The sequence below is a fragment of the Neodiprion pinetum genome, chromosome 1 (genome assembly GCF_021155775.2).
Source record: "Neodiprion pinetum isolate iyNeoPine1 chromosome 1, iyNeoPine1.2, whole genome shotgun sequence".
In the NCBI taxonomy this organism is placed as follows: Eukaryota; Metazoa; Arthropoda; class Insecta; order Hymenoptera; family Diprionidae; genus Neodiprion; species Neodiprion pinetum.
Genome location: NC_060232.1, coordinates 11926747 through 11949858, shown reverse-complemented (window position 1 = coordinate 11949858; position 23112 = coordinate 11926747). Strand labels below are relative to the sequence as shown.

Below are 23112 nucleotides of genomic sequence, written 5' to 3'. Positions count from 1 at the left end.
ACAAATATATTTTAGTTTACTCAAAATATCACATATTTTATTTCAATTCATTCCATCATATACTTTCCATCAACGCTTTCTTCACTTGGCGTGTAAAATAGGTTTCAATTTTTCATCATCAGATAAAACGAAACATAAGAATGAAATTTGCAAAGACTTCATTTGGCTACGCCTAAAAAACTCCTAAAATAAAGAAATGATTCGATTACAAAAAAAAAATACCGTAGACTTTCTACAACTTTTCTCGAAAGTATATTTCTTCTGATAAACTTTATTACTTTGCTTACGACTCTATCAAGGATTTTCCTAAAGATATTGAATTGAAGAATAAAACGTCGACTACGGCAGTTTGCAACCTCTTTCGAGCCTTTAAACGTTGACTGGAAAATATTCGAACGAGCCCGCCTCACAGCGCACGAACAAGGGAAAGAAGTAGCATTGGTGAAACTTTATACAGAAAGTCTTACTGGAAGTATATTTCGGAATACACGAAAGCAGTTTCCCAGAATGCAGTGGTATTACGGAGCAGACGCCATATTTGCGGCGTCTGCCAGTTTACAGCGTTTATAGATTTCGTGCCAATTTATTGTGTTCATCATGGCGTCCACGGGTTAGTTAATGTATTTTCGTTTACCGTAATCAAGGTTTAACGTGTTAATTTAGAAATTGCGAATACGACAATGCGAATTCTAAAAAAACTTAAGCTTATCAATTTCGAAGTGCAATGTTGCCGCGTGCTAATTCTCAAACTGACAGTAATTCATGATATTTTCGCGCTGTCACTTTTGACGTATTGCTATTTTCTATTCTGCACCCCAGCCTGATTCTGTTTGAAAACTTTAATTAGTACAACATTCAAACAGTGAACAAATGATTAATGTACAGAAATATTTTACAGAATCTCTTGTCTGCGATACGTTGGATCTGAGTGGACAGGGACTAAAGAAATTGAGCAGATGTCCATCGGATGCAGACATCAATACCCTAATTGTTGACGATAATGAAATACAGCGTTTGGATAATCTTGACTCATACAACAAAATTACCAAGGTAATTGAAGCTGTCACTTCTTGCCAGTTTCATACTTCGAATATAAGATAGAAAACCTGAACAACCTGGAAAGCTCAGAGATTTCTATCTATCTATAGAAAAATTTTTGGCAGTTCCTTAAAGACACCTTAATATTTTCAATGTTCAAATCCCGTTGAAGCTACAGCCAAAAATAGTGGCCACACACGCTGAAATTGGTTGAAAAAGTACAAAGAAGCTCAACAATTGAAAGTTTCGCTTTATGATGTTTAAATTTAAATTGATACCTATTTATTTTTATTAAATGTTGATGTTTATAGTCGATTAACACACAGGCTAACAGCTAGAGCTCAAGTCAAAGTTAGCAGCATAGCATACCAAACTTATTTTGAATACGATAACGCGATACAGTTTAATGCTTATTATTTTAATGAAGTATAAACTCTCCACTAGATTAGCAAAAGGTTCGATTTTGAAATTCTTCTACTTTACACTGTATAGTAACTATTCAATAAACAATTCATCGAGCAAAACATTTTTCTAAATCACTTCTTCCGAGAGAAAATTATGTTAATTAATTTTATATCCTGTCAAAACAAAGCTGGGTTTGAGATCTTATTTCCTTGGCATCTGAGATATGTTTTGTTATAAGCTTGGAAACTAAGATCGAAAATTGTGAACCATAATATTTGTTTAAATGTGCAGGAATAACAAAGTATCGAAAATGAAACATTGTAGCAACTCTGTGTCACTAAATTTATTCGTATTACAAAGTCCGGACAGTTGAAGAATTCGAAACATTGAAATAGACTTTACAAACAATACCTATGCAGATTTGATTATATTTAGAATATTAGTGACTTCAAAAGTTTCAAAAAGTACTTACATTATTCGCACATATTTAATTCATTTTTTTACTTTCTTTTTTATAAATATTAATTTCATTCCTGTTTCTCTATCATGTAATTAATATCAGAGATATAATTTCGAAGAACATTAACACAATTTGAAACTTTCAGCTATCGATCGTAAGAAACCAGTTATTACGAATGTATGGAGTTTCCAAGCTACACAATCTTGTAACACTGAATCTGGCAAATAATGGCATTCTCACTATAGAGGGCATTAAGGACATGAGCAATTTACAAACTCTCTGCCTCGCTGGTAATAATATAAAGGTAAAATTGGATTAACTGATGATTAACACTATATTTAGCAGGAGTTTCACGTTAGAAATATAACTTTATTATTTTTTCGTAAATAATTCGCAGGTTCGTCACCAATTTTCAATAATAGAGGCGGTACCACAAATTAATTCATGTATTTTTTATTTTTTTTTATTTTGCAGTCCATCGAACATTTACACACAAACACAAAATTGGAGCATCTGGATTTGTCAGAGAACAGTATTAGTCATCTATCAGACATCTCGTACCTACGATGTTTAAAGGTAATTTTTTTTGGATCCTAGCCCTTGTTAATTTTGTAATGTTTTTTCTTGCACACCCGTATCATTTTTAACCAATTTTAATGAACTTGAATATTACTACTAGACATATTTAATTGGTAACGAAAATGTGATACCTATTCTGACATCTGGTAGTGGGAAATTTACTGCTTTTCTGGATGTGTAGGTTATTTTGAAATATTTCAAGTATAGTATTTTTTGTACTATGTATTACCCCATTGTAAAAAATAAGAGCCACTCGGGTTGCACAAAGCTCTCTCCACCTTTAGGTTCGTGTAATTTACCTAAAACCATCTGATAATCGCCCTTCACCTCTTTGTGCCATATTGCTTGGCTATATCTCCACTTTCATTCCCAATCAATATGAAGTATACAATACATTCATTTGGTGTTGTGTGAAGTGTAAAAAGATATCTTACAATTATTGTTGAAAATATGAAAGTTAGCTACTTTAGTTACTATTGATATTTCATCAAAATGTAGTTTACAACATCAATGAAAATCACCGAGCAATATTAAATATTACAAAAATTCAACCTGGCAAGCGTACCGAATCGTGAAAAACGTTGCTCGCTTATGCACACTATGTTAAAGAAACACAGCTAGATCCATATCACAAAGTAAGCCATTAGTAATTGCATGTAGTTGTCTGTTATCAACACTATGTAGTGTCATGTGCAATTTAAACCTAGTGTTTTTTTGTATGAAATTCTAAAAACTTGCCCTCTGAAACTCACTTCCAAGAAAAGTCGTTTTACGAGAAATTTGATGCTATTAGAAAAATTACAGACCAAAATTCATCTTTCCTATTTCTAACACACGTGACTCAACAATTATTTTCATCTTCAAGATAATCGTAAATAAATGGATGAAATGATTTTTAGGAATTATTTTTGCACAATAATCGTATAGTAACGTTGCGACAGTGCGAACGTTATTTACCTGGATGTTTAGAAACTTTGACATTGGCTAACAATAATATAACGGATTTGAATGAGATGTCACACTTGGCTAATTTAACAAATTTAGTCAATTTTTCAATTGCTAACAACCCTTGTGTCAGTATGACAGGTAACAGTATGTATCCTTTTTAACAAGTAATAATTTTACAGCCAAAAATAAAAATGTGTCTATATTCAGCTAGATCATCCATTGCCAATTTTTAAATTTTGTATCAAACTTAATACTCTAAGTTACTCTTTCAGTAATTATTGAAAATCAATTCGAATCGTATAGAAATATTATCACTCCGGACCTTCAGACTCTAAAAAACCATCTATTAATTGTGTATACAGTTAAATCAATATTCAAAAACGTGATCATGCCTGTTCTTTCAATAGTTGATAATCTTGCACAAAAATCATAGGATCATTTTTGTACGAATTTATTAGTATTCGTATTAACATTGTAATATCTTTATTAACATCAATCGAAACTTTACTCAACTTTTCCAATTTGAGAGGAGTAAGTGTGTTGTCAGAAACCACACATCGATTTCCTAGTAATGTACGGAGTCTGATTAATGTACCTTAAGTATTAGAAACTACGCTTTGCTATTGTTTTCTAAACAAACATTTAGTGAAGGATATTTCTGACTGATGAATCTGTCTAAAACATTAAAACTTGGTTTTATATTACATTTAGTATTCTATCACTAGTTTATTATTCTTTAATCAATAGTTTATAGTGGATTTGACTATCGTCCATTTGTTATCAATTGGTGTATGAGTCTGAAATCAATTGACGGCTATGCTGTGGATCCAATTGAGAGGTGAGTATTGTTTTGAAATATTATTCACATACACACTTTTCTTCTCGCCGTACGTGCTATATATTTAAAACAAGCTTACATCAATTACAAATTCCCTAAGTACCTAACAAGAATATTCTCCCAATAATAGAATACATAAAAGCCATTCATACATGAAATCTTTATTACAATCTTATTCTATTTGTGGAAGCATCCGTAATGACTTTTGTCATCTCCATAACGATCTATTTTGAAAACCACTACGATTTGGCTTGTGCCGGACTTGCACTTGACATTATCAAATAATCAACACCATTAAACAGAAACAATGTTTACCAATTGAACAATGATACAAATATCTTTACAATCATTGTCCACTCAGCCTGAAAGCAGAGTGGCTTTATTCACAGGGGCGTGGCAGGCAGTTTCGGGTTGGTGAGCATACACTACTCTCACATTACCTTGCTTCGGTCTGTCCTCTGTCGGGTGAGTCCCTTGAAAATGAAGCAGACCGTAAACTCCGATTGATTCTAAGTAAAGCGCAGCATCATCAGCAACAGTTGAACCAACAAAGCGACTCTGGTAGTGTGCACAGTTTGAGTAGCGTTGGTATGAGTCCATCACCAGCAGCTAGACGCAGACTTAACACAAACAGGACAAGCTCGCCAAGACGACCTGGTAAGCCTGATTTTAAAAACACGACATACATGGATTCTCTGTTAAAGTAGCGTACATGGATATCGACATTCATCTTGTACTCTTAAGTCAATCATAGTTCTGTTCTTGTTATCACGAAATTGCTTTCCAAGCTGTGGAGGATATCGTTTGGAAATTCAGATATTGTTATTGATTGAGTTTTACACGATGGTAGGTTTAACATCATTTTCATTTTACTTCTTGGCATAAAGAAATTTAACACGCGTGCACGCACACCCACCTACACACATTAGTATCTAACCCAGGAGTGGAGTGACGTATAGACTCTGGTTTCAAATTATTTTTGAATGTCTCCATCATTATACACTTCAGCGTATGCTAAATTACGGCTCAATAATGCCACGTAAATTAAATCATACATAGCAGTATCAGCACATCAAATGCTGGCGTTTCGGTCCTCGAGGATCTCTTTCAAACTTTGTAAACTTGTGTATATTTCTCTCTCAGATTAATCTTTTTAAAATTATGAGCAATGGAAGTATTGAAAATATTTCAAAAATGGTCTGGTAAATATTGTAATACAGGAGACATATTCTCATAAGGGAAGATCGTGCAATAAGGGAGATTAATTTTGACCTAAGTTTTTTGACACACTCTAATATTGGACAGATATAAAAATAACTGTGTTTCTGTGTTTCAATGGATGAGTATTTATTAACGAAATAAAAATATTGATAATTAGATCTAAGGTATGTGAAAAATGTGAAAGAGTTGAACAAAAAGACCAGGATGTTTTCAGTAAATTCTCAGAACAATAGAATAATTTTCAGAAACATGGAAAATTAAATATTCAAAATTTTCACCTCACCGACAAATTTACTTACAATGAAACCCGATCTCTCCATTTTCACCACAAAGTAGATAAAAAAAATATTTTTCTAAATTGGTTCCTCCTATAGCGTAGTTTCTCTTTATCAGTAATTATTCTCTGGTCATATTAATAAATTTAGCATTATTGAAACACTTCTTCATAGCATATGTAATGTGTTATTATACCCGAGTAAGATTAAATGCACTCATTCTCTGATCCAGCTGATCACAGGCAATTCATGACGTGCTCTCTATTTTCTAGAAAGTAGAAATAAACGCTATGAAAGTGGTTGCAATTGCTATTTCTAAACTATGAGCTTTAATTTCTGGCTGCTGGGGTATAAAACTTACCCTACCTGACCACTACCAGGTCAATATGTATATTTGAACCATGATTATTTAAAAGTCAAATAAGATAGTTCGATGTAGTGGAAGTTGTGTATTGGACAATCCATATTAGGTAATAATATTTTCTTAGAAAATCTCAACTGGCCATGCACACTCATTATACATTTTTTCTCCAGTTGCACCCATGTTGTCTTATTACGAAGAAAAGACTATACAATCACCAAAATATTACGATGCAAAATTTTGTGCCTGCTATTCACCTTGCAAAGGTACACAGATATTAAAGTTGGCCAAATATTATTAAGTCGCATATTGTAGTGTATTCGTCTTCATTGAGCAGCTGCTTATACTTAGCTTATTAATATTATTCTGTGCCATTTACAAAGAGTATTGTTTTGGTTGTATGCACGAAAGTGCATGGCCATAAGTTTACGGCATAACAAAGAAATAGATTTCCCAAAATCACTAGGAACTAAAATGATCACTAAACTGCTATTGAACTGGAGGTATTATCATGCTTGTCAATATGAAAACAATGCATTCACAACGTCACATTGCATTTAAAATTACCTATATTCATCAGATTATTCTGCTTCATAAATATCACATACAATATGCGTAGCATACATATTTGTACTAATAGAAGCTTCCCAACGAGGTGTCAAGTTCCCTAAACTTAGCAAAGAAAACCCTCGATCCTGGTCAAACAAACAGTGTGTGAGAACACACAAAAAGACACTATTCATGTTATTTGATTAATTTAAAATGCCGTGTATACCCTGTAATATGAAATAAATTCAGCGCGAAATATTCAGGCAAAATATATGCCATCAAATTGAGATTTTAAATTCTAATGCTTATTTATCTGCAAATCCGAGCCTGATCAGATAATTCTCAATGTGTTATGTCCAGGATCAGGAATCTCAGACTCAACGTTTGAGTGGTTCTTGATTCTATTTATTTGAAGTATAGACTGTACTTCACAAAGCTTGGATAACATTTAATGCGTTTTCATTTATTGCTACTCAAAACTCAGTGTTGAGAGTTCTATAAATATATCTAAAAAATATAAGACAATTATTGCCATAGTAGGCTAGAATACTGTTTCTGCAGTACGTAAATTAGGTAAAATTTACAAAGCTAAGCTTGGTAACAAAATTAATGTTCAGACTAGAAGATTACCATTACATTTATCATTTGCACACAACGGCTAGCTCAGCTAGCATAAGTCTTCCAAGCACTTTAATACAGTATTCAAAATCTGATATCTTCCAAAGTTGAAACAGATTCCCTTTTGTTAGGCTCGTCACGAAAATCTATGAGAATAAGATCGCCAGATCAAATATTAGCTGGTTGTCACCCTGATGCTATGGTATCGTCTTGCCATGCTCCTAATTCTACATCTAACAGTGGTCACACGCTTCTTGGAGGAGATGATGTACTGATGACGCAAAGTCTGGACCCTAGTTTGCTTAGCAATAGCCTGAGCCACAAAATGACACATAACAACGAATCTTCACTGCAGGTCGAAGGTGAATACATTAAACTTCTCTTAACATCATTCAAAATAATCGTGTCAGTTGCTAGATAATCTTATTAAAATTTAGCGAACATAAAACACAGTGTTGATGTTAATGAAACTGTTGCAGAAACCTCCAGTCCTTTGCAAGCAGCAACAAAATTGTTACCGGTACCAGAATCGCTGATGAGTCCAGATTTCAGACCTCCGTCAGGTCTTTCACGTATTTTACCAAAAACGCCTCCTAGCAAATTGAATTCCCCAATTCAAACTACAATTCCCGTGAAACCATGTCCGGACAATGCAGGGAAAGCTGTATCCACTGCTTTTACACCTAATCCAATGGCCAAAACAAATGTGGGAGTCCTTAAAACCAATGCTTTAATAAAGAGTAACTCTGCAACAAATTGCAACATTGGAAAATCTAACATTTCAAAGCCCGTTATTACTAATACCAATGGAAAATGTCCACACAGTGTTAAAATAAATAATTACGTTCAAAGTAAAACATTACCGATCAAAAGGAATAATAAAAGCTCACCAAACTTAGGCCGAAGTATTAATAGGCCAAAAAGCGCTACGGAAAGGGGGAGACCTACTCCAGGTAGGCGAAGTAAGGACGGTGACGGTGATAATAACATAACGATGAGTAGCGACGAAGACAGCGAAGTCTGTCAGGCGAAGCTGGATGGAATTCGACACCGAGCAAATCAACGGCGTCAAGAGGACACCAATAAGGGTATGAATAGATAAAAATGATTCATAACAAACACTAGACTATACTGTTGTGGAAAGATTGATTGAACATGTGTGTTGATGCTCTCATGTTTTAATGAAAAATATTTCTTTTCATAGAAAAACAAGTTTTTAATTGTAAAACATCTTCATCACATTAGCACCTTTTTGTTAAATATACCTTAAATAGGGCTATTCTTCTTTACCCAACATAATTTGTTTTAGATGATCAAACAGAGAAAGCAGCTATTTGCATACAAAGACTGTGGCGAGGGTACCGTACCCGAAATCTGAATAAAAAAGCAACCAATATATTAAAAAATATTGAAATGATGAGAACAAACAAATACATTCAGTAAGTATAAAAGTTCAAACGTTGAATTTTGGATAATGAAATTACTGAAGATTACTCATGTGTTAGGGTCATTTTCCGATTTACAATTCAATGTATTGAAACACCTGTCAACAGAAAATTATCGACCGACATGGAGGCAACGAGAACAGCTTTAGAAAGCGAGCATAAGTTGCAATTATTACAAATGCAAGCTATAAATGCACTTTGGAAAAAAATAGTCAGTCTTCAGCCAGGATCGAACACTGGTGGAGATGTTGAAGGAACGTCACACGCTAACTCAGTTGTGGTTAATAACCTTGCCCAAACGTGTACTTTGCTGCACTCACAAGTAGGCAATTGTATTTGCATTGCAGTGAGTAAAATATGCAGATATAGGCATATCAGATGAAAGATTACGGCTATTTTATTATATTTGCAGGTACAACAATTGCAAGACTCCATGTCAGAAATAAAACGCTGTATGTCTAACATGCAACCAAAGCCCACAACGTTGGACAACGGTGTTGCAACGCAAACTGAAATATCAGCGGTTCACACTCCAGCTGGCGAAGCCAATACGTTTCCATATTCACGTGCAAGCAGACCTCAATCATTGTCAATTCATCAGACTATACACGAAGGAAATGAAAATAAAAGTTTCGCATCAAATTTAGTAGATAGTGTTTTGAAAAAGGTTTCGCAATCGACAGATACAACGGACGATGAAGTAAACACAGACATTTTAAATTCCAACGAAAATCCGGAATTGCTAAATTCTAATGAAAATCCTGATGTGTTTAAAAGCTGTGAAGAGATTATGGAAGGTGAATATAAAGATGTAGATGGAGAAGTGGAGATCGAATATAAAGACGTCATCGAGGACGCAGCTATAGATGGTGAGGTTTGCGAAGAGACTCTTTGCAAAGAATTACATAGTTTAATTAAAACGGAAAATAGAAGGGAAAGCGACGCCGATAGTGAAAAGGAAAAAGATTCCAAAGAGCGTGATGTCAGCTTAAATCAGGATGATGAATAAGTTATAATGCATGTGTCGATAGCATAATTCATAACTCACCACCTGGAGGTACTATAAGTGAAAGTCTTGCGAAAATAACTATTGACAACTTAACATGGTACAAATTTTAATGATAATTTGTGCCAAATACAAAAAAGAAAAAGAGCACAATAGTACTACAATATAATCACATACATTGCTTTTTATAGGGTAAATTAAAACTATTTCAGTATCATGTCATCAATCATCGATGCGATGAATGGCAAAAAACGGCAGCTACCTATTTGCAGATTTTTTAACGGAAAAAATACCTATATTTCATGCTCGTACGGAAAAATGCTCACATGTTCATAACAAGTAGGTATATCTATACATACCAAAAGTAACTTTACCAAAGAGAAAACGATATTATTATTGTAATCCAGATTTAAAATCTAAGAAAATTGGTAGTGGATTCATTTTTTAAACATTCACTTATTGGCATATCCAAACGTCTGGACTACATTCGATTGTTTACAAAACGATAGGTTATTTTAATTTTAGTTAATGCACTGAACATAACATTTAATCAATTCTTCATCATCCTCCTAAACATTTGGTAGAATAATTCAACATTATCATATCACTCAGTTTCCAAAGTTATGAACATTTCCTTGAGGGTGAATTAGATTCGGTTACTTTTACTGGCACTAATTACCGATTGCATACGTTTTTGGACCTTACAAATAACATGAGTTTAAAATATGAATATTATCAGTCAACATTATCAACTCAAATAACTTTTCCGCCATTACTATCAGATCAAAAATTACTCCGTACCAAGAGGTTTGAGCTAGTAATACAAAGAACGTGTCATTTAAAAACTAATTTCATGTAAGTTACAGTGTTTCAAATCTCAGTTATTGTTCCAAGATGCTGTCATAATAATAATATTTTATTTCCTTATTAAAAAATAATAATAGAAGCCTATCAATACTCAGTATTTTGTTCAATAGTGACTGTTATATCATAACTCCACCATAGTAAATGGGTTTCCAATTTCGTTTCAGATTACAGAAAATCATGAGTAGTTAGAACAATGGGATGTACAATTTAATTATCCCAAAGTTGTAAATATTTCTGGGTATGTTCAGGCAGACTGTATTTTGCAACCATAATGAAATACATTTTTTCTCCAAGTTGCGAAAATATGGTTTATAAGTAGTGAAAGCTTACTCTGTTAAATGTACATTCTCAGTCACTCATAAATCGGAAATGCTTCTGTATTAATTGTAAGATGTATAATGTATCTTAGATCTTCGACAACGCTTTCAACACTTACATGACTAAGTTCCTCTCCAGCTGAACGATACCCCGTTTTCCCGATTGAATTTACTCTTCTAACATTACGTAGAGCACAAAGCTTTGCCATTCTTCTTGCTTCCTGTTTTCTCTTCTTTAATACATCTGCGTCTGATCAACTCCTGATTAGTCTTCCCATCGCTTTTGTAAAATGAGAAAGTTCCGTAATCGCGGAAATATGATCCATGCTGCAGCACATATATTGTAAATGTAAAAGTAACTAAGACTACAGACCAGAAAGGTCAGGTTCAGGATTCGATAAATAAAATCCAATATTTATACATAATACGTAAAGTAGAAGAAAGAAATGAAACAGCAATCCAAAATTTATATATAATACGTAAAGCAGAAGAAAGAACTGAAAAAGCAATCCAACATTACATGATTACTTTGAAACTCGAGAACTCTACGATGTATATTTTTTATTGTGATTTGTGATGAGAGAGAGGAACTTTCTCGAAGTGGTGATGTTGAGTGGTTTGCTCCGGATGTTAGGAGTCTGATCTTTATGAAAATGTCTATTACTATAAGGGATAAATTTTCGTCAGATTTAAAAATTTATCAATTTGTGCATGAAATATTATTTTAATTTAAAGAATGCTGTCTAGCCACCACAATGGCAGCCTTTCCTGATGCTCACCGTATACAATCTTATCGTTATTTTTAACAATAGTAATATTTCTTGGGTTACATCTTGTTGTTGAAGGACGTATGTGGGTCACATTTGTTATCAAATTTGCAATCTTTGAATCGATTTTTCAAAGAGACAAATATTCCAAGTACCTGTGCTATCGCGTGATCTCAGAGATGCGGTAGATCCATCCTTTAGCTTCGATTCAAGACCAAGCCAAACTAAATCGTACCATCAGCACGTCAAATTATCTTGTTGAAAGCTAAAGCAAAGGCACTGCATGGCAAGTTGTTCCCTCGTTATTAACTGTTCTTTGCACACACCTAAAGTCAGAATGTTCATCCAATCGTAAATAGAATCGAGTGGAAAGAGCCAATAAAATGGTAAATACCCCGTCTCCTTAATCTATCCTTTTACTTTGTGTAGAATAATATTAACAGTAACTTTACCTTCAGATAATCGGAATAAGTCGATCGAGTTAAAAGATTTCAGTAGATGAAAAACAACCCTAATTATATAAAGGTAAAGATGATAGTTCTAAAGGAAACTACCGACACTTCGTACAAGATCGGTAGTGACTTTATAAACTTAAGGCAAAACATTCTGATAATTTCAGATCTGCGCAAAATCTTCTTGCGATCAATTGTATTCCGAAGTTATCCTTCGATCTAGTCAATATTTTAGCTCCAAGCTTTAACGTACATAATAGTAATCTTATTAGACTTGTTACGTAGCTACTGTTTGTTGTGACAAAGGTTGCGATTCGAATCAAGTAGTGCTGTGCATTTTTATTAGTTATGCATAGCTACGCCTCTATTTTATATTTTTAGTACTAACCTATGCTGTTATAATTACGAATTAAAATTTAGTGTGAGAATATCGATTAAAAGTATTCATAATTGCATTCTACTTCACTAGTTCCTACTTCACACCTAAATGTAATTCAGTCAGAACAGAATCATTTATTCGTGTAACAACGCGATGCGAAACGAAGCTTGATCTGAATAGTAGCCAAAATGTTGAATCTTATCTGGATAAATTTATCTTATAAATTTAGATTACTCTTTGCAGAATTTTATTTACACCCCAGACGGCATGGGAATCTATGACATTATGATTTATCATATTTTTCTCTAAAGAATGATTATACTGTGCGATAGTGTCATTGTGCACCAAACGTGCATGCTATGTGTATACTTTTATGAAAAATACAAAGATGCACAGTTATAAACTAACAACTGTTAGTACTTTTTTAAAGTCATGTAATGAAAATTTGCACCCCTGATGAATAGCTATCTTGTAATATACCTAAGTATGTAAGTAAACAGACCGAATAACTTTGAGTTACTATACTACATTCCAAGAAAATAAAATAAGCACAACTGTAATAAGCAAGTTACCGCAGACTGCCATGTGAAATAACATCACACTTGAATAATATACATGCGTCATTATCAAAAAGTAGATTTAAATTACATTCGTTGTTGAGTCTTAATAACAGACTGAAACATTGGACTGTATATCTGAGATATCCGAAAGCTTTTGTATTTATTGTATAACACATTCCGGCTGTATTCTCCATCCAATTTTATTTCACTAATATCAAATTGTGAAGAGCACAGATTCTAATGTTACTTTATTCTAAGAGCTGATGTGAAATATACATATTAGTATACAAAAATGAAACATAAATTTAAACTAATATACAATTTTTTCCGTGAAAATAAGATTCCCATGTAAGCATACTTAGAGAAGGTAGCAAAATCTTGACAGATTTGGAAAATTTGCTGACGTGGGTACAATTGACATATTGTGCTCAATAAACTGTGTACCCAAATTAACGATAATTTGTACGGCGCATTTAATGCTTATGAATTTCATACAAAAAAAATATTAGTAAAAATGTTATAGAACTCAAACGTTTTTTATAATAATGATGCTATGAACGCTATACTTGGTAATTTAAACCTGTTGATCGACAGTTAAGATAGGTAGCAAAATAATATGAAATGCATTGATGATATATGTATATATACATATATATATATATTTACACATTGAATTTTATTAAGTCATCTGAGTTACTCGCAATATTAAAAAGTCTGTATGAATTAGATGAAGCAGAAGATTACATGTTACCTCAATTTTGTTAGTATGTATATTTACTATATTACTTAATATTATAACTAAACGTTGCACTGAAAGATGGCATCAATAATCCATAAATCGGTTTTTGTAGAACCTCATTCTTGACATTGGCTTCATAAAATGCTTTTGTCGCTAATTCAATTACATGAAATATTTATAATTACTACAAGTTAGTTGAATATGTAATGTTACATAGGTATATAAATCTAATTTATACAGGCCTTTTTCATAAAATGGTTAGACATAAAATAACTGCACGTTCACAAGCAAATAAATACACAATGTAACCACTTTATATTCTGACTTTTCACATCCATTGCTTTCTAATTTTCTATCAATAACTTTTTTCTGCTCCCACAATTCATACTAGATAAAAAATATACAAGATATTGATAAAATTATCAACAAATCACAGTTAGATAAATTCGGTCATTTCATTCCCTTTAACCTCCTTCGAATGCCTAAGTTTAGTTTTTTTTTTTCATCAATTCCATCACAGTATAAAAATCAAATTGATCAACTCAGAAATTGTATTGTTACTATTATAAATATTTCTTTTCAAACGCTACACTGAAATTGAATCATCAATAGTATCTATTTCATTTCAGAAAACAATTCATGAACCAAAATATTCTTAGCTGATCGTTTCTTTATGTAACGAACAAATAATGTTTTTGATCTTTGAAATTCTGAACAAAACAGGGTAAAACTCTTAATTTAGAATTGAATTTTTAAAAATATATGTATTCCTTCTGACTTTATTCATTTATTAACACATCAGGCATGTAACTGGCTCCATAATCATGAATTTACAATTTTGCCGTATTATCAGTGCTGGAAAGTAGATTTAACAAAATTCTGCAGTTTTAACAATCTTAAACATCATCCGATAAAGTGACGTAAAAAGCTAGAGCTTGGGTCACAATTTCCAATGTCCGCTATACATGAGAATTAGATCAATAAATTTGATTCATTACAAAGTCACTAAACTTAATACCATGTACTCGGATTGTTCTATATGTTTGAATTAATGAATTGACATTTTTTAGGAAATTAGCAGCGTATAGCCAAGCCGTGATCAATCAGTTCTTGTTTGTAATCTTAAATAATGATCATAAAAATTTCCAAGCCAGCTTCTTTAACAAAGAAATATATAGGCCTTAACTCAAATATTGATAAATTTAATCCTTCATGATAACAGACTCCATATAACCGTTTACAAAATTCCGTTTCCGCGAGTGCGTGCATTTACATAGTATGTACATAAATTTCATTTGAACATTTTCAGGCATATCTCTTTTTCATAAACCAGGTACGATTGTATAATCTTGTTCACTTTTTCCATTTTCTGTATGATCTCCCTATTATTGGGCATCTCTTCCAATGCTTGTTTCATATCCATCAGAGCAAGTTGATATTCGTTTAGACCCATATGTGCTAGACCTCTTCTGTACATTGCTTTGCAATTGTTTCTATCAACGTTGAGAATCTGGATAAATATTAATTTATTATAAATCGGTCTTGATAATCTCATTAGTCACAAAACAACTTGATACTTGTGTGATTTATCCATATAATTCGTATTGACAGGTATGTTTTTTTTTTTACCTTATTGCAAATTTTCAGGGCTTCCCTATATTGGTCTCGTTTTAATTTTACTGCCGCAAGATTTGATAGAATAGCGACTTTCAGTTCTCCTCCCTCTGTAATCTCACTCGACTTCTCGGTCGAGTCATTCAATTTCGTCCCCCACTCGATATATCTCAACGCCTTTGTATACTTCCTCTCCGCTGTTGCATAATCTTTTTTTGAAAAATAATGATTGCCAGAGTCTTTGATTTTTTTTACAACATCTTCAATGCAGGAAATCTGTTGATAATAACATAAATGACGTATGATCATGCTTGGTTAGTTTTCAAATTTTCCTTGGTTCAATAATATTGCAGTGAAAGCTCGTTTATGTATTTCGCGCTTATACGTTTTTCTCCATTTCACATTGAATTTCCTTATAACTCGTTGATAAGTTTTGTGTAATTATACACCATTTATTTCAGTCACAACTTCGATACAGAGGCTACCAAAATATAAGTTTCACTGATTATGACCGGAATTCCAGTGAATTCAGTTCAAAGTAATGCCATCTACTGAAATAGACTATACAAAGTATCACCAAGGAAAGCAATGGTAATTTGTTCTATATTCAATCTTACATCGATTTTGTTAGCAGTTAAATCTAAATCCCAATCCTCTGGCCAAGAAGGAAACACATCTTCTGTACCATCTCTTTCCTCCAATCCCCATGATTCACCTCTTTTGAGTTCCCCACAATCCACTATACGTATTTCCTGTGTATCATTTACAAAGTGAGACATCAGTTCTGATCGAATACCACTCACGACCAATAAACATGGTACCGTAGTGATTTTCTCATTGTTACCTTTTGTGGCACATCTTTAATTGTTTCCACCTCATTTACTTCAAACACGACGCCCATCCCTTTGATCACTTTTCCAAATGCAACGTTTGTTTCATCTAAATGAGAGCAAGGTACAGTGGTGATGACAAATTGGGAACTATTCGAATTCTTAGACCCTTCATTGACCATCACAAGACATCCGTGTTCTAAACTTTTGTATTCAAAACTCTCATCCTCAAAGTTTGATCCGTATATGCTCTCCCCTCCAGAGCCATCGAAGTTTATAATGTCACCACCCTGAATCATGCATTGAGGCACGACTGAAAGATTGATGAAAAAGAAAACTCAAAATTGGTGAATCGATGAATTTTGGCATCGATGTAATGCAATTCATACCTTTGTGAAAAATGGAGCCTTTGTAGTGCAGGGGTTTTCCATTCACTCCGATTCCCTTTTCTCCGGTGCAAAGCGCTCTGAAATTTTCAGCTGTTCTTGGCACCAAGTGTTTGAATAACTCGAGCACGACGCGTCCCACTTTCACAAGATAATAAGAACGTTATTTTTACATCTTAACGACGAGAAAAATAACAATTGACGATGTTGACGAAATGCTCAAAGGGTATAATAACTGCTCAAAGGGCGGCGCAATATAACCTAAAAAACATCGAACTGATCTACGCACCTTTTTCACCGTCGACGGCGATGTCCAGAAAAACGATAGGGTTTTTCTCATACCCATTGTCTTGATCTTCAAGTGGACGTTTCATTTTGAATGACACTTTGCCTTGGTAATTACCAACAAATCTTTCTTTATTTAAAAATCTACTCTATAGATCATTCCACCGTACCTCGCGGCCACTTATCATATTGTCATCTGCATGGGTACGTATGCGTATACCAAGTACAAAGTCGCAATGCCCTCTAGAAAAGATTCTTCTATTTGACTTTATCTACACAAGAGGAAGATCTATATGCATTCCCGAAGAACATGTGTTGATCGTGCGTAGTATGTACGACTATTTCGTATCACACCAATTTATTTTTCGTTTTGTTTAATTAACTATCAGACGGATTTTTCCTAACCCTTTGAGTCACACATTATTGCTCTGATTGTGAGTCAACTTTTATAACAATATAGTTCTTTAGGATTTCTGGGGTAGTGAGTTACAAATCTAAAATCAGAATTTGAAAATTCAAGATAGCGGATTCAATATGGAAGAGAAAAGTGTGAAAAATTAATCAAAGTTGGACAAAAATCTGAGCACAGTGAGTTTTCGAGTCACTTCTGACGAACTTGAAGTCTAATTATCAGAATTAAAAGTGATGGATCTCAATAGTTGACATGAATTTTAGTCTAGATTCGATCCAATTTAAAATTTTCATCCGCCATACTGGACCGCCATTTTAAATATCCGAAATCTGACTTTAGTTTAGGTTAGGATTCAGCGACCCCAATAACATATAATTTATGTATCAGGAGTAATTTGCTCGCAAATGAATTATTTCTTCAATTTTTACGATTTTTTTCAATCAATTGGTTTCTAACAACAATAATACACAATATCTCGCAATAATTAGTCTAAGGTATATTCTTCAGTCGACATTTTAGGTTTTGGAGACATATCTGCATACTATCAGAGCAAGTAGAGAACCGTACTGAAGTATGTTGAAAAATTCTCGTAATACTTAAAAAATAGATTTGAAATAAGTGGTAAAAATACTTTCCATTATGACTCCATGGACTTAAATAAATAAAAATATTAGGTCCCACCGAGATTTGAACTCGGATCGCTGGATTCAGAGTCCAGAGTGCTAACCATTACACCATGGAACCTCGTGACTACGAACCCCTAAAAATAATATATAATATTTAATCAGGATTTGCGTAGTCGTTGCTTCAAACCTGAATGTGATTACCAACATATCCATACAACGTATCTGACAGAAATACATAACCTTTACAACCAGTTGGTTTTTAGAAACCACGAGAGTAACTCTATTTATCGAGTAAAACGAAGGCAGACGTTTTGGAGAAATCATACATAGAGGAATTATTCGATAATTGAAGGTACTTTTTACAATTCGATCAATGTATTATTGATATTGAATATCACTTATTTCATTGATTCAGCGCCCTTGGACGTAATTATTTTATATTCTTTTGTCGATTAAATCGTTATGCGCTGCTATTTTTATAACTTGTTATGCATGATATATTATTTACTTCAACAAGTCTCTAATCTTTAGTTCAATTTGTTAAATTATTTTACTTCACACATTATGCATAGGAATATTTGTGCTTGCCTCTGTTTTGTCCCTGAACCAAGAGTTAAATATAAAAAAAATGTATTAGACATCTCTCATTATCCGATTTATTACATTTATTTTCATCTTTCAATGTATTTGCATAAATAGTGTGTAAATATCTTGGCAGTCTTTCTACTGTGCCAAATTCAAGTAACATGCCATGAAACTTCGATCAAGAACTAATTTGTCATTTGCTTATATCAATAAAATTGGCATCTATACAGCGTTTTGTAGGTTTGAAGTGGAGCAATAGGTAAACCGTTAGTTGAGAAAATGCTATTCCTGGAATAATGGACATTGATTTTCAGGCTAGTATCCTCCAACGATCAAAATATGCGGCGAAAGGCAGGAGTAGGTGCGATTCACAAACAAAAACTTGAACAAGAAAAATACAAAGATAAGGGGACGGAAATTCAGGAAAACCAGTTGGAACAGATGACTAAGCAGCTGGAAGTCTTCAGAGTAAACCTAGAAGAGTTTGCTTCAAAGCATAAAAATGAAATAAAAAAGAATCCCCAGTTCCGACGTCAGTTCACGGAGATGTGTGCTTCCATCGGAGTTGATCCTTTAGCATCTGGGAAGGGATTTTGGTCTGTTCTTGGAATTGGCGACTTTTATTACGAAATTGCTGTGCAAATTGTTGAGGTATGCCTAGCAACGAACTATAAAAACGGGGGTTTGATTTTACTGGACGAGTTGCGAGAGAGATTGGTCCAGGCCAGAGGAAGGCGGAAAGAGCACCAAGAAATATCTAATGAAGATTTGCTCGCAGCTGCAAAGAAACTCAGAATATTTGGAAATGGATTTTCGATAGTTCCGATTGGCAGAGGAAAATACTTGGTTCAATCAATCCCAGGAGAACTGAGCATGGATCATACCGCTGTTCTCCAACAAGCTTCAATATCGGGAAACGCTCACGTCTCCCGGTCGCTATTGGAAAAAGAATTACGATGGGAACGACAGAGGGCACAGAAGGCTTTAGATCATATGGTGAAAGAGGGACTCGCATGGTTTGATCACCAGGGTGCGTCTGAGCCTCTTTACTGGTTTCCCAGTTTATTTAATGCTTGTATTCAATCCTCAACGTAGTTCGAAGTCTCTGATTTCTCAATATTTTCTCGTAAACTTAGGGCTTGTTTTTATCACACTGTAAATCAACACGCACGGTCATTCGTGATGACTTGTATGTGGAATGTAAATAGAGAATTATGCAACTGACGTATGAAATGTAACACTCCGTTCAGTTACGAGAGTTGAGAAGCGCCGTGAAACGCGTAAACAATGTTGAGGTCAAGGCTAGGTGAAAATGAGTATCGCTTTGGAAGAAGTACTGGAATGTGTATTGAAAATAAATTAGATTTTGTATCATTGAATTATATACATCTACTAATGGCCACATTGTGTTAAGTACTAAAATACTTGAAAGTCGTCACCTCGGTGTATCGCCTTGGTCATACCTGTAATTAAAAGTAATACAACAGCTTAAATTCAATGTACAAGAATGTGAAAATTCTTTCCTTATCCTAAGCATGAAGGACGGTTAAAATTAATGCTGGTACCTATGAATCATTTTTTCTCTGAATTCTGCAAGTTGGTACCGAGAAGCTAGAAGTTCCTTGTTCAATTCTTCATTCTCCTTCTGAAGGGCAATGACTTTTGCACGAAGTTCCTTTAGTCGTTTCCGAAAACTGGACGTAAGTCGTTTTGCTTCTTCTTTCCACCTAAAATTTAATTTTCATTAAAATAATGCAATTATTTCATCGTTAGTCTATCTTTGTGAAAAAACACACTGGTAATTTGCATCTTACTTTTTTTTAATTTTTAGTCTCAAGAATATAAGGAAGTATAATGAAAATCTGTAACAAGTACCCTTAAATCATGCTTCTATATTATACAGTATATTTGATTCACATACTTATTGCTTAACTTCTGATGGGTCTCTACATGCTGAGTTAATTCTTTGGTTCTTCTATCACATTTTTCTTGCAATATCTTCATCTTCTCTATTAGTTCCGTTTTGCAACGATGCTCAGTATCACTGACCCTGTAAAAATGAATATCCTGAAGATTGTACAGAAAGTGCATTGAAGCAATTTTTGACTCGTTCTTTTCTCAAAGTACGTATTAGTCTTAGAAATCACGAACGGTTTTTTACACGCAACAACGAATTAGCGAAATCCATATTTAAATTGCATCCCAATGAAACGTACAATTTTTCTATTCCAGCTTTTTTCTTCAGCTCTAATTCCAGAATATTTATCTGACGAGCAAGCGAGTCTCCGTGCGCAGCTGTTTGCTCCATGGAGCTAGCCGCAGCTCGTACATCCTCCTGCAACTCTCTGACTCTATTTTCCAAAAACCTCCTTTCTTGATCTTTTCGCTTGATATCGCGGTCAAAATTCCCTTGCAGCAAGCGTAGCTCAACCGTCACACTCTCCCTCTCATCAATGGTTCGTGCCAACCTCCTCTCTAAATTTGCATACCTCTCTACAGCCTCCTTGGTCCGTTCGTCTGCTTCGCGAACTCGTTCCTCCATTTCTCTGCAACTTTGTTTCTGCATGCGTTTTAACTGGTCACCAGTGGCAATCAACTTTTCCTCCAATTCTGTAACATGTTGTTCGAGTTGTTGAATCTTTAGAGTGTATTTTTTCCTACAAGTCTCTTCGTTAACTTGCAGCTTGAACTCGGCATCTTGTAGTTGTTGTTGCAACGCAAGAAACTTTGCGTTTGAATGGTGAAGAAAGTCATCGGAACCGAGTCGCACTTTATTTAATTCTTCTTCTACCAGTCTGGATTCCCTTTGTGCTCTGTCCAGCAATGTTGACTTTTGCTGAAGTTCTACTTTCAGTTCTTTCATATCCAGTGCATACTTTTTAATATTCCTTTCGTAGGCTTCTTTCAGTTTCGAAATTTCCGTTTCCAACGATGTTTTGTACTCTTCAACAATCTTAGGTACGTTATTTTCCAACGCTAATCTTTCTTCCACAGCCCGTGCTTCTCTTTGCAATGCAAGTTCTTTTTCCTTAACTGCAGACTCGACCAATTCTATTGCCTCGGAAACCTTACTCTTTGCCTCATTATCCTTGGCAACAACAGTCGCTATAAACTGCTGTGCTTCTCTCAACTTTGCCTCCAGTTTGATTTGCGATTCGGTGACCCTCCGTACCTCCGACTTTGACAAAGTCAATTCCGCTTTCAAAGTTTCTATGCGCTGTTGCGCAGCTAAATCTTTCTCCTGAGAATCTTTTTGCAAATTCAAAAACTGCCTTAGAAGTTCGTCTTTCTCTGTAGTTAGTACATTGATTTTATCTTTACTAGTTTCCCAGAGCGTTTGCTGTTTGATGAAATTTTCCCTGGCTTGCACAAGCTTTGCCTCAAGCGCCTTAATCGCATCCGAGTAAGTCTCCCTTACGCCATTCATCTGCTCTTCGTAAAATTTTGTTCCCTTGCCATCCCGATGAAACCCTCTTAACTCCTCCTCTAATATATCTATGGCCTTCAAAGCCATTTGCCACAATTGAAACACGGATTCTTTTTCCATCTGTACAATCGTAATCCGTTTTTGTAAATTTGATATCATTTCTTTGGTGCTCGGCGACTCGACACCGTTGTCATTTATTTGACTTTTTGAAAATGTGTCTCGAACAGTTGCTGCAGTTGCCTTGTTACTTTCTTGAATATTTCCAAGCTGGGAGCGAAGAGCGGCCTGCTCAACCTTGAAAAGAAAAAGATTGGAATTAGAATCTGGCGAAACTTGCAACGATATAGCTGCAACGAAGAGGGAAACATCTTACCTTACAGTTCTGCAATTCTTGTTTTAAATTTTCTACCGTAATAACGTATTCCTTGATGATCGTGCTTCCCTCTTTTTCGCTGTCAAAAAAATAATCATACCATGAATTTGATAGAAATAAAATAGAAACGAGTTGACACGACAGAACATAACCTCAAACTCACGTGTTCTCCAACGGTAATCCTTGTTCAAATTCCATTTTTCTTTAAGTATACGCGACATACGTTACTGTTGAATAGCGTTGAATTTTGGACAGTTAAATGTGATTTGTTTTTCAAAGAAATTCACAGACGGATCGATTTACAAACAAACATTACATAGGCATGAATTTTGACGATACACAAAACAACCCACTGAGTGTTTATTTACATATTTAATTTCTATATGCCGCGCATAGTGGCGCTGCGTTTGAGAAAGAATTATTCAAATTCAAAAAACGGCTGCTGAAAATCGAATCAACTTGTTTATTCATTCCTGACCATTTTCATGGAAACATTTGTCAGGGTTTCCTAATTTTATATGTTCTTACAACTACTTATGCGTTGAATTGAATATTTTTATATTGTTCACAAAAAAGCATGCATAAAAACCTGGAGTTTTCGACGGAAATCATTCTGCAAATTCAAAAAGTTAGGTCCAGAAAACGTTGAAATAGAAACGTGATGAAACATAAATTCACAAAATGTCACTAAAGCTAATATCGTTATTAAAAGAAGTTCCGGCAACTCGAGGAAAAAATTAAGAATGCAAA

At 34.2% G+C, this 23112-nt stretch overlaps 4 protein-coding genes and 1 non-coding gene across 9 annotated transcripts; 2 read left to right on the top strand and 3 right to left on the bottom strand.

Moving 5' to 3' along the window:
• Positions 1-529: 529 nt before the first annotated feature.
• Positions 530-14338, top strand: Cep97 (centrosomal protein 97kDa). 2 transcript variants are annotated; one of them, XM_046637397.2, is made up of 12 exons: positions 530-610; positions 899-1050; positions 2049-2207; positions 2378-2479; positions 3382-3578; positions 4185-4268; positions 4630-4925; positions 7424-7654; positions 7772-8380; positions 8602-8731; positions 8846-9059; positions 9150-14338. In XM_046637397.2, the coding sequence occupies exons 1-12, from the start codon at positions 598-600 to the stop codon at positions 9744-9746; spliced, it is 2784 nt and encodes a 927-aa protein (XP_046493353.1). In that variant the 5' UTR covers positions 530-597; the 3' UTR covers positions 9747-14338. The 2 variants fall into 2 exon arrangements, with proteins under 2 accessions (XP_046493353.1, XP_046493334.1); XM_046637378.2 differs by having other exon boundaries at positions 7400-7654.
• Positions 14339-14591: 253 nt separating this feature from the next.
• Cyp40 (Cyclophilin 40) lies at positions 14592-17630 on the bottom strand. The gene is made up of 6 exons (XM_046637434.2): positions 16944-17630; positions 16658-16795; positions 16283-16581; positions 16056-16190; positions 15454-15714; positions 14592-15334 (listed from the first exon to the last, which is right to left on the bottom strand). Exons 1-6 carry the CDS (start codon positions 17026-17028, stop codon positions 15116-15118), a joined length of 1137 nt encoding a protein of 378 aa, XP_046493390.1. The 5' UTR covers positions 17029-17630; the 3' UTR covers positions 14592-15115.
• lsn (vacuolar-sorting protein SNF8) lies at positions 17251-20060 on the top strand. 3 transcript variants are annotated; one of them, XM_046637454.2, is made up of 2 exons: positions 17251-17373; positions 18877-20060. In XM_046637454.2, exon 2 carries the CDS (start codon positions 18902-18904, stop codon positions 19655-19657), a length of 756 nt encoding a protein of 251 aa, XP_046493410.1. In that variant the 5' UTR covers positions 17251-17373; positions 18877-18901; the 3' UTR covers positions 19658-20060. The 3 variants fall into 3 exon arrangements, with proteins under 3 accessions (XP_046493410.1, XP_046493402.1, XP_046464715.1); XM_046637446.2 differs by lacking the exon at positions 17251-17373 and adding an exon at positions 18109-18329; XM_046608759.2 differs by lacking the exon at positions 17251-17373 and adding an exon at positions 18532-18821.
• TRNAQ-CUG (transfer RNA glutamine (anticodon CUG)) lies at positions 18024-18095 on the bottom strand. Its single transcript has one exon. It is a non-coding gene; the product is annotated as a tRNA-Gln (tRNA).
• Positions 19705-22731, bottom strand: LOC124225024 (sodium channel and clathrin linker 1). Of its 2 annotated transcripts, none has more exons than XM_046637410.2 (6): positions 22526-22731; positions 22363-22441; positions 20779-22283; positions 20484-20612; positions 20128-20289; positions 19705-20025 (listed from the first exon to the last, which is right to left on the bottom strand). In XM_046637410.2, exons 1-6 carry the CDS (start codon positions 22558-22560, stop codon positions 19998-20000), a joined length of 1938 nt encoding a protein of 645 aa, XP_046493366.1. In that variant the 5' UTR covers positions 22561-22731; the 3' UTR covers positions 19705-19997. The 2 variants fall into 2 exon arrangements, with proteins under 2 accessions (XP_046493366.1, XP_046493376.1); XM_046637420.2 differs by having other exon boundaries at positions 21052-22283.
• Positions 22732-23112: the final 381 nt, after the last annotated feature.